Source organism: Mytilus trossulus, chromosome 14 (assembly GCF_036588685.1).
Source record: "Mytilus trossulus isolate FHL-02 chromosome 14, PNRI_Mtr1.1.1.hap1, whole genome shotgun sequence".
NCBI lineage: Eukaryota > Metazoa > Mollusca > Bivalvia > Mytilida > Mytilidae > Mytilus > Mytilus trossulus.
The window spans coordinates 20,356,331-20,369,078 of NC_086386.1; the positions used below are offsets into that span (position 1 = coordinate 20,356,331).

General features: G+C 33.0%; 1 protein-coding gene across 1 annotated transcript; it reads right to left on the reverse strand.

Annotated features, from left to right (window-relative positions):
* Positions 1-5,138: 5,138 nt before the first annotated feature.
* On the reverse strand, positions 5,139-12,050 carry LOC134697560 (glycine receptor subunit alpha-2-like). Its single transcript, XM_063559841.1, has 6 exons — positions 12,039-12,050; positions 10,657-10,883; positions 9,370-9,452; positions 8,201-8,332; positions 7,266-7,630; positions 5,139-5,550 (listed from the first exon to the last, which is right to left on the reverse strand). Exons 1-6 carry the CDS (start codon positions 12,048-12,050, stop codon positions 5,380-5,382), a joined length of 990 nt encoding a protein of 329 aa, XP_063415911.1. The 3' UTR covers positions 5,139-5,379.
* Positions 12,051-12,748: the final 698 nt, after the last annotated feature.

Below are 12,748 nucleotides of genomic sequence, written 5' to 3' on the forward strand. Positions count from 1 at the left end.
GGCTCTAAAGAGCCTGTGTCGCTCACCTTGGTCTATGTGCATATTAAACAAAGGACACAAATGGATTCATGACAAAATTGTATTTTGGTGATGGTGATGTGTTTGAAGTTCTAACTTTACTGAACGTTCTTGCTTCTTACAATTATATCTATAATGAACCCTGCCCATTAGTAACAGAGAAAAATATTTGGTAAAAATTTACATAAATTTACCGAATTAATGAAAATTGTTAAAAATTGACTATAAAGGGCAATAACTCCTTAAGGGGTCAATTGACCATTTAGGTCATGTTGACTTATTTGTAGATCTTACTTTGCTGAACATTATTGCTGTTTACAGTTTATCTCTATCTTTTATCTCTATCTAGTATTCAAGATAATAACCAAAAACGGCAAAATTTCTTTAAAAATTACCAATTGGAGGGCAGCAAGCCAACAACCGATTGTCCAATTCATCTGAAAATTTCAGGGCAGATAGATATTGACCTGATAAACATTTTTATCCCATGTCAAATTTCCTCAAAATGCTTTGGTTTTTGAGTTATAAGCCAAAAACTGCATTTTACCCCTATATTCTATTTTTAGCCATGGCGGCCATCTTGGTTGGTTGACCGGGTCACGCCACACATTTTTTAAACTAGATACCCCAAAGATGATTGTGGCCAAGTTTGGTTTGATTTGGCCCAGTAGTTTCAGAGGAGAAGATTTTTGTAAAAGCTAACGCCGGACGACGCTGGACGCCGGACACCGGACGCCGGACGCCGGACGCTGGACGCCGGACGCCAGACGCCAAGTGATGAGAAAAGCTCACTTGGCCCTTTGGGCCAGGTGAGCTAAAAATATGCTATTTTTGTCATGGGCTTTTATTTTCATTTGATATTATTTAAAATTTTGTAAATGATAGACATAAACAATCAGTCTAAATTTCATTGATAAATTATACCAAACTATGCCATTATCACACCTTGTTTAAAAAAAAACCAAAACAAATTCACTGAGAGTATGCAATATGTAAACAGTATATTATATATGTACATTTATAGAAGTAAACCTTAATTTCTGTTTCTCAAGAACCTTTGCTCATTATTGTTTTAGAAAGATCTTATACAGTAATTGTGATTGTATTATATTTTTAGCTCACCTGGCTGAAAGGCCAAGTGAGCTTTTCCCATCACTTGGCGTCCGTCGTCGTCGTTGTCGTCGTCGTCCTGCGTCCGTCATCATTAACTTTTACAAAAATCTTCTCCTCTGAAACTACTGGGCCAAATTAAACCAAACTTGGCCACAATCATCATTGATGTATCTAGTTTAAAGTTTGTGTTTAATTATCCGGCCAACCATCCAAGATGGCCGCCATGGCTAAAAATAGAACATAGGGGTAAAATGCAGTTTTCAGCTTATAACTCAAAAACCAAAGCATTTAGAGCAAATCTGACAAGGGGTAAAATTGTTTATCAGGTCAAGATCTATCTGCCCTGAAATTTTCAGATGAATCATAAAACCCATTGTTGGGTTGCTGCCCCTAAATTGGTAATTTTAGGGAAATTTTACTGTTTTTGGTTATTATCTTGAATATTATTATAGATGGAGAGAAACTATAAACAGCAATAATGTTGAGCAAAGTAAGATTTACAAATAAGTCAACATGACCAAAATGGTCAGTTGACCCCTATAGGAGTTATTGCCCTTTATAGTCAATTTTTAACCATTTTTCGTAAATATCCATGATCTTTTACAAAAATCTTCTCCTCTGAAACTACTGGGCCAAATTAAACCAAACTTGGCCACAATCATCATTGATGTATCTAGTTTAAAGTTTGTGTTTAATTACCTGGCCAACCATCCAAGATGGCCGCCATGGCTAAAGATAGAACATAGGGTAAAATGGAGTTTTCGGCTTATAACTCACAAACCAAAGAATTTAGAGCAAATCTGACGGGGTAAAATTGTTTATCAGGTCAAAATCTATCTGCCTTAAAATTTTCAGATGAATCAGACAACCCATTGTTGGGTTGCTGCTCCTAAATTGGTAATTTTAAGGAATTTTTACTGTTTTTGGTTATCATCTTGAATATTATTATAGATGAAGATAAACTGTAAACCGCAATAATGTTCAACAAGGTAAGATTTACAAATAAGTCAACATGACCAAAATGGTCAGTTGACCCCTTTAGGAGTTATTGCCCTTTATAGTCAATTTTTAACCATTTTTCGTAAATATCCATGATCTTTTACAAAAATCTTCTCCTCTGAAACTACTGGGCCAAATTAAACCAAACTTGGCCACAATCATCATTGATGTATCTAGTTTAAAGTTTGTGTGTAATTACCTGGCCAACCATCCAAGATGGCCACCATGGCTAAAAATAGAACATAGGGGTAAAATGCAGTTTTCGGCTTATAACTCAAAAACCAAAGAATCAAGAGGAAATCTGGCATGGGGTAAAATTGTTTATCAGGTCAAGATCTATCTGCCCTGAAATTTTCAGATGAATCAGACAACCCATTGTTGGGTTGCTGCTCCTAAATTGGTAATTTTAAGGAAATTTTACTGTTTTTGGTTATCTTGAATATTATTATAGATGGAGATAAACTGGAAACAGCAATAATGTTCAACAAGGTAAGATTTACAAATAAGTCAACATAACCAAAATAGTCAGTTGACCCCTTTAGGAGTTATTGCCCTTTATAGTCAATTTTTAACACTTTTTCGTAAATATCCATGATCTTTTACAAAAATCTCCTCCTCTGAAACTACCGGGCCAAATTAAACCGAACTTGGCCATAATCATCATTGGTGTATTTAGTTTAAAGTTTGTGTTTAATTACCTGGCCAACCATCCAAGATGGCCGCCATGGCTAAAAATAGAGTATAGGGGTAAAATGCAGTTTTCGGCTTAAAACTCAAAAACCACAGAATTTAGAGCGAATCTGACATGGGGTAAAATTGTTTTTCAGGTCAAGATCTATCTGCCCTGAAATTTTGAGATGAATCAGACAACCCATTGTTGGGTTGCTGCTCCTAAATTGGTAATTTTAAGGAAATTTTACTGCTTTTGGTTATCATCTTGAATATTATTATAGATGGAGATAAACTGTAAACAGCAATAATGTACAGCAAATTAAGACTCAAAAATAAGTAAAATGACCAAAATGGTCAATTGACCCCCTAAGAAGTTATTGTCCTTTACAATCAATTTTTAACAATTTTCATAAAATTGGTAAATTTTTACTAACATTTTCCACTGAAACTACACGGACAAGTTCATTATAGATAAAGATAATTGTAAGCAGCAAGAATGTTCAGTAAAGTAAGATGTACAAACACACCACAATCACCTAAACACAATTTTGTCATGAACTGTCTGCTTCCTTTGTTTAATTCACATACACCAAGGTGAGCGACACAGGCTATTTAGAGCCTCTAGTTTTTTTATAGTTATGGATTTTATTCGTTTTGAAGATACAGTTGGAATTTTCACACTGTCTTTTTTGTTTTAAAGTATTTTTTTTTATATTGAATTAAAATGAAAAAATCTCGCACTCTTTAGTTTGTCAATGAAGAAAGACTTTGGGTTTAGAAAAGGGTTTATAATTTTCTAAGGAATTATCACAAATATTTCGTCAAAGAAAACAGACCTTTTGGTCAAACATGCCAGCTTAAACTTACAGTCACCTGAGAGTTAATCGGTGTTGAAGGACAAACTTCAACTAACAGAACAGCAATACAACACAGTTCCTTTTTAGTGGTTTATTTATATGTTTGTATACTCATTCTTTGTCATGGATGAATACCCCATATTCTATGGTCTGTATATCAAAATGTCCAAATAAAAAAGACTAACTAAAGAAAACCAGGAATAAAACACTGCCCAAAAACTGAAGATTGAGAATTCTGAACACAAAACCCACCGTATACTTTGAATGAACTTAAGGTGGTACCTAACACTTTCACTATAATAAATTTGGCTCGTTAAATTTTGATAAAATTCTGACAGTATTTACTTTGACCCTTTAAAATTTTTTTAAAAAATTTTGAACCAACCGTTTTGTCAGAAAAATTACACTGGTTATATAGCAGTTTGTCAAACACCAATTTTAATCTTTGAGAAGCTTATTATTTCTTTTACAATTCAACATAATTAAAATGTTTAGCTGACTTTACAGAGTTATCTCCCTGTAGTGTTAGGAACCACCTTAAACAGACAATTAAGAAGTATCAGAAGCTCCTACACCACTGATGACAACAACCATGTGTTGTTGAATAAAACATCCTTGTCTAAATGATTACACAATTATGTAAAATCCGACCATTGATGGATACTTCGCCTTATATGTACCATGTTAATTAACCGGCGAGCATACTTTTTTCTAGCTGCAAAGAATCATTTTACATTAATTGAACCACTTGGTGTTAACAATTGCAAAGAATAGAATCACTGTAAGGTTCAGTCGTTAACACTGAATTGATGAAAAAAACTTAATGCTCCAGTCCTAAATTTTTGAACAGTAGTTCTTCTTTCTTTCTGATATAGACTGGAAACGTTTGTACAAATGAAGAGCTCTTTTATAAATTGTGACTTGGATGGAGAGTTGTCTCTTTGACACTCATACCACATCTTCCTAAATCTATTATCAGATAAGAATATTACAGATATGCCTCAAATTGATATGGAACAAATGTTCTTTTATTTTTTTTATGCCAGATTGTGCACAGTCTTTCTTTCTTTGTTAAAGACCATGTTTGAACTCAAATTTTTTTCTTATTTGTATTTCAATTGCATGAATCGGTTTGTGTCTAATTAAAGTATAATACGCAGTGTTTCCTTAGATATGTGAATTGAACATTAATTTAATACATAAGTTGAATTATATGCTCTGACACATCTTCAATGGAAGGCGTAAAGCTGGAACTATGTTGTTGTAAAGGGTAAAATAATAACTACACCAAGAACAGTTTATATACTAAAGTATAATTCACTATATTGATATATTTTTATACAATTATGCATTTCATATCTCAATAATGATAACAATAAAAAAAAACCCACTTTTTAAATCTGCATATAAAGGCTTCTGTCTTCACATTTAAAAATAAAACATTATTTAGTTAGTATATTAACGCCTGACAAAATACTATAAACAATAAATGTGCTGTTCAAATACATTCTACGATGAAAACATTAAACATGCTCTTAACTTTGTCTAACGTGGAAAAATACTAGTTTATTTGTTAAAACTTCCCAATTTAAGGCAAAATGTTGGCATACCTGTAACATGATACAACGATGTGGTCATGACTTGAGGAAAATTAGTTATCACACACGGTTTGTTGAAATACAATATAACAATGATCTTTCGAATGTAAATATGTGTCTTCTCAGTGCTGAAGTGTTTCTACTGGTTCCCAAATCAGATAAACAGACCAATAAAACATATTGAATATTGTGAACGTCATTGGAAACAAGACACGGGAAAACTTATCAATTATCCTGGCCCTTTCTCTTCCTTTTAAACAACAGCATCTATAGTGTCTTTTATCTGTCTTTCCCTAAAGTTATAAAAACAGGGCGTTTATATATCATGAAAAATCCAAAAGATATGTCATAACTTTCATTACCACACTGTCGTCCTCTTTTTCTCGAATGTGAGTCGTCATCGTATTATTTCTTGCAATAAGTTATACAACAGGCGCCACTATTGCAGTAGGAACTTCTTACCCTGGACATATATATACTATAGTTAATTGCTATTAATAAGTATTGCAATATGCATTGTTTAAATGTAATATCAGTATTTAGTTCTAATATAATCTTAAATCAATCCTAATTCTATTCTACTTTTAAATTATAGTTTTTCATATGTGACAGCACGCTGTTTCTAAATTTCATAAATTCAAATGTTGCGTAACGTTTGTGCCTTTTCCCCATTGTATGTGACGTCATTTTAAAATTTATGATTTACTGCGTTTAGGCCTGAACTGAGTCGGGTGTGTCTATTCTTTTTGGTCTTAGCATTATGTATTCGGGTTTAGTTTTCAGTAATTATTTAATACTTCAGTTTCATTATATATATCTCTTTCATATTCATTTGATAAAATTTACTGTTTACAATAGCATTAATTGTTCTAAATAATAAGGATGTTCTTATCCCAAGCATAAAAACTACACCGTATTTGGCACAACCTTTTTCATCTTTTGATCTTCAGTGCTGTACAACTTTGTACTTTTTTTCACTTTAGATCTTTTATATCTGGGCGTCACTGGTGAGTCTTGTGTTGATGAGGCGCGTTTTTGACGTATTGAATTTTAAACCTGATTCTTTTTGTTATCTATTAATCATGTGTTTCTTTGTCTAATATGTTCTCCTATTTATTTGTATTGTAGTCCTGTAATATTATGTTGTCATTTCAATGTTATATTTAACTTGGCCATTAAAGTGCGAGGTTTGGCATGCCACAAAACCAGGTTCAACCCACCATTTTTATTCCCCTTTAAAAATGTCCTGTACCAAGTCAGGAAGATGTCCATTGTTATATTATTGTTCGTTTATGTGTGTGTGTTGCATTTTAATGTTGTGTCGTTTGTTTTCTCTTATTTTTGAGATATTAAGATAAGACGTGGCACGGTACTTGTTTATCCCAAATTCATGTGTTTGGTTTAGATGTTATATGTGTTATTCTCGTGGGATTTTGTCTGATGCTTGGTCCGTTTCTGTGTGTGTTGCGTTTTGGTGTTGTGTCATTGTTCTCCTCTTATATTTAATGCGTTTCCCTCGGTTTTAGTTTGTTACCCCGATTTTGTTTTTTGTCCATGGATTTATGAGTTTTGAACAGCGGTAAACTACTGTTGCCTTTATTTACCCGTCCGGAGATCGTGGGTACACTCCTGCTTTTGGTATGATTCGTGTTCTCTGAGTACAGATTTATGTTTGATTTTTGTCGTGTTTCTGGTAGGCCACGAGAGCCGAGGTTTAATACACCCTATGCATTTCATTTCTCTCAAGTATCTAGTGTCCTTTTTGCAAATCTGTTTTATGCTTTAATCACCAAAGTTTATCCTTGATTACATTTGTTGGGGTACGCATTTCCTAAAAAATGTTTAGATTTTGGTTGAAAATTTTTGTGAATCGTTGTTTTTAAAATTTTCGTCGATCTATATTAGTCATGTGTGAGCTCTTACAGTTCCTCGACTTATTGCATTTGATTGCACACCTGGTACATTTTCCGTTTTCTACTGACTTATTGACAATTGCAGTTGTACATACCTCTTTCCCCACTCCATTAGCGTCGACATATGTCTCATGTCTCTTCTGTTTCCTATCAAAAACATTGACAAGAGCATACTCAAGCAGTGCAGCAAAGACGAACAGCATGCAGACACTCATCCAAATATCAATAGCTTTAATGTACGATACTTCAGGTAACTTTGTACGTGACCCTGAACTCTGTGTAGTCATAGTTAGGACAGACAACAAGCCAATTGATATTCTTGCTGGGACTGCTTCTAAGCTGATCCAAAACGACACCCAGGAGAGCATGACTATAAGAGCACTTGGGATGAACTCCTGTATCAGATGGTATCCATATTTTCTTGTGAAGTGTATTTTCATAGTAATACAAGTATATTTGACTGTAAAAGACATAAACTATGAAACATTTTTAATTCCTTCTTCGTTTGATACATTGTTCTGATTCTCAGTTTGTCATTCTTATGTTACATTAAAAAGATAATACAACATTTATGCCGGCTTTAATGTGTCATATAGTTGATGTATTTCCCTCGGTTTAAGTTTGTAACCCGGATTTGTTTTCTCTCAATCGATTTATGACGTTTGAACAGCGGTATACTGTTGTTGCCTTCATATATGAGACAAGATCAGTTTATGTTTATTGATAACCATCATCTGTGTAACAAAAGCATGTTTTTCTGTGTATTATTTTATGACACATTGTATTTTTCTTTTAGTGATTGTATGTTGATAGCACCCCTGGTTTTTATTGTATTTTTCATTAATTATTTAATGAATATATTGGAGCTTTAAAAATCAGCATAACAACATATTTCAGTCATATGTGAAAACAAAATCGCTTTTTTCCTGAATGTCTCTCTCCAATTTAATGCGGATATGGTATCTACTACAACTTGTCACTGTTACTTATAACAGAATGCGTACCAGTCTTTATACAAATTCATACTTACTGCCAGCATACAACCTATCACAGATAGCAGTGTTGATATCATCCAGTATAAACTGTGGTAAAGACATATTGGCTGCCAATTCTACAGGTACATTGTTCCATCTCAACATCAACCTGTCGGTACTGTAACCATCTGTAAATGAACGTAAGAGATGATCTAGCATTAAAGTTGTATGGACCTCAGATGTTATCAACTGGTATTCTCAGGATTTTATTTTTACTTTAAACATGTGTTTTCTATACAATCTGTTTACATAATTTCTATAAAGGATATTTTATTGTTTTATGTATTATTAACTTTCCGCGTTACAGAACTGGATCTTGCAGGATAATGCTGCCATACATGATTCCACGGATATTTCTTGTTGTTTGAACAGTTTTTCACGCTACATATCACTAATTAAGTTTAACTGAGATACCAAATCTGGTTGCCCTCTTTCATTTCATATCATTAAGCAAAAATGTAAACAGCAATAACAAATCATTATTTTTAATCAAATTTGTTACTGTAGCTTGTTCTTATGTTGTACTTTTACACTGCTATCCCCGGTTTTGGAGATTAAGTACAGGAATTTTCTTATGTAGAATATTGTGGAATTTTATAGCTAGATAAACCAATGTGAACATCTCACTTATATTGCAGTTGCATATAATTCCATGATATTGACAACGGTGTGTGAACAAAACAAACATAATCTTTGCGCCTGTCCCAAGTCAGGAGCTTTATGGCGTTCATTATCACTGAACTAGTATATATATTTGTTTAGGGGCCAGCTTAAGGACGCCTCCGGTTGCAGAAATTTCTCGCTGCATTGAAGACCCTTTGGTGACCTTCTGCTGATGTCAGCTCTACGGTCGGGTTGTGGTCTCTTTGACACATTCCCCATTTCAAAACTCAATCTTATTAGACATAATACTGTGAAGGTAAATTGTCAAAAAAATGGAGTACAGCAAACAACAGTGTGTATTATCTTAATCACTATAGCAAAATATACAACCATTGAATTACGGGCTTTTGACTTGGAACAGGAACATACATACATAATGTTGCGGGATTTAACATGTTAGCAGAATCCCGACCCTCCAATAACCTGAGACATCAGTCCCTTCGATCTTTCGTTTTATAACATTTAAATATTTCTTGTACAAGTCAAATTTTATTGTACTTACAACTTTCTAAATCAACGGAACAAATCTGGAAATCCATAGGGTACTTTAAGAGGTTCATCTGACATGACAAAGTCACGGATAGTCTGAAAGATTGTAAATTTAACCATGATAGTTTTCATGTTTTACATAACACATTTAGATAAACTAGGCGAACATGGCGTTCAAATTTCCATTTATAGTTCTGTGGAATATTTGAAATTAAGTTTCATTTGAATGATTTAAGATTTTTGTTAAACAATTCGTTTTCAAAATTATCATATCATTTACATATTCTTCCTATCCGTCATATCAAATAAACTGTTCAAAGATGAAATATCATTACGAATAAGTCTAATGTAATTTCGAAAAAAAAACCAACACCTACCTCGAATTCGCCGATTTAATGTAACTTTATCTAACCTTATAACCTCCAGGTTGTACTTTTACATATGAATGACGTCACGTTTAGCCATGACGTCTTTACGTTAAAATCATTCATGAAATATCGCGGATTTTGTTGGTTTGTGAAATTTATACATTTTATCAAGCTTTAACTATTTTTTTATATTGCATTATAATCGGAATAACAGTACTGTAGTTAAAAGGTTGCCAACGTCAGTTTTGATTTGATGGTGCCAAATTTCCGTTTTACTGTCTCCGCTACACGTCGCCAGTAAAACTGCATTTGCAAACGTCAAATCAATAAAATACGGTGGTACCTCTTCCAACTACAGTACAGTTATTTCTTAATTAACAAGTTGATCAAAGGAAGTCCTATAATTCTGGTGACAGTAAAACCGTAACAGTACCAACTATAAACAAACTAGAATGTTAAGAGTTCTATGCTTGAATTCCTTATTCCCACAACACAACGAGAAAATGGAACAGACCATCGGAATATCTAGTGGACTCCTTTTCTCTTTAGGGCATAGTTCATATTACTAGCTTGAACTGCCAACATCTAGGCAGACCACATGATGTCAAATTGATGAACTAATTTGATTGTACATACATTAACCATCTAGTATTGGAGTTTCGTTTGGAGTTGCTTCCTGTTTGTTTGAAATACACTCGAGTAAATTCTACCCAGAGATAGAGTCCGACTCGTAACAGGGAAGAGGAAAATAAAAAATATCTAAAATTTAATTTAACATGGTCTTATTCGTATATAGAAAACACACAACATTACTCAATTACCACAATATAAAAATGTCTCAAACAAAAATATCAACTAATCATGTCTAATAAGTTTGAAATGGATAAATTGGATACTGTATAATGGGATGAATGTGTACAAAATATAATAACCTCATACTATAAACAACTTGACCATCGCTGTAGATATGTAACAGTTTGTTTGGTGTTGTGATATCGTGGATAATAGCTCTCTTCTCATTTACCATATAAAGATCAGGAACCCATACACTATTCATTGCCTTCGGGTCTAACTCAAGTGCCCGAACACCAGGAATTATGTTGTACTGTAGACGTTTATCATACCATTTTTGTCTCAGTATCATAAATAGAGTGTATTCCTGTAAAAAAAATCATATGTCATTCATTCCTTGGTTAAATATGTTTACCTTTTTTTAATTGGAACGTACTTTTAAGCTCTCAAAAGTAAATATCAATAAGAAGATAGAAAGTTATGATTAAACGATATATTATGTAATGCAAACTAAAGATTGACATTTCGGAATGCAGCATTATATTGACGCTGCAAGCATTAAATATTTAATTTGTTTCGCATAAAAAACAAATTCTTATCTATGCATATGTAATAGCAAACTATAAATGACATAAACTTATGTATAGCATTACAAGTGCACCTAAATTATTGTATTGTGTTGATAGGACATTTGCATTTAGTATAGTCGAGTTTTTTTTATATACAATATTGTTTTCACTAGCAACAAACGGCTTCTACTATTCTGGTTCTAAATTTTGTAAATTTAAAAGAAAACTTTTTCAAGTAATTTGGAACTAATGATATCAATTGTATGTTTTAAAGTTTTACAGAAAAAAATATTTATTGACAGATTGATCAAAATTTTTTTATTAATTAAAAGGAAAACCCGACCAATAACGTGATTCATAGTTCATAGACCGGATCCGACCATGTCTCATCAACTGTTCTTATAAAAAGTATACACAGAATATGTATTATTTCAGAATAATTATCAAATTTACCAGGCTTATAATTATGTACGTCAGACGCGCGTTTCTTCTACACAAGACTCATTACTGACGCTCGTATCAAAATATTTATAAAGCCAAACAAGTACAAAGTTGAAGAGCATTGGAACTCTAAAATTACAAAAAGTTGTGCCAAATACGGCTAAGTTTATCTATGCTAAGGATAATAAAATCCTTATTTTTTCGAAAAAAAATCAAAGTTTGGCAAACAGAAAATTTTATACAAATGACCACATTATTGATATTCATGTCAACACCGAAGTGTTGACTTCAAGGCTGGTGATACCCTCGGTGACGAAACGATGATCTGCAGTAGTATCTACCCAGTGGTGTAAATAGTGGTCAAAAGTACCAGGCTTATAATTTAGTACGTCAGACGTGCGTTTCGTCTACACAAAACTCATCAGTTATGCTCTTATAAATACATTTATAGAGTCAAATAAGTACAAAAAAGCCAAACAAGTACAAACAAGTACAGAAAAAGCTACTCTTACAAGGGTATACATGTGTGTAATTTTGTCTAAAAGGAAACGTGTAAACATAATTTCAACACAACAGGACACCTAACGTTAATAATGTAATCGTGTTATGCTTTCAGTATTCTGATCACTGGTTTTCAATAGAAAGAAAAATTACATAAGTACCAAAAACTTAGGAAAATTCAAAACGATAAGTCCCTTAGCAAATCGCAAATTCAAGAGCTCAATTAAATGACACGATTTGATACAAACTATAATACAATAACTATAAGCTATAATAAACTCATCGAAGATAACCAGCTTAAATGTTTGTACGCTTGACTCACGTTTTGTTAACAAAAGACTATGCAATGACGCGTATAGACTTTGTACGTACGAAACTAAGAAGCTTAATCTATCTTCACCAGACACACTGGTATGTAAATGTTGAAAGAGACAAAATTATAGGTCGTTTATGTTCATTTAAATAAAATGGGCTGAAAGGTATAGAAAATTTGAGATTTTCCAAATGGTTAGTTAGCGAATTATTGGGACCTAAAATCTTAACATTTGTGAAACATTTTATTTTGAAGTCTGTGTCACTTTCGAGGATTTGGAGTGATAGAAAAAAGTAAAGTCACAAAAATACTGAACTTCGAAGAAAATTCAATCAGAAATTCCCTAATCAAATGGCAAAATCAAATGACAAAACACATCAAACGAATGGACAAACAATATTCCTGACT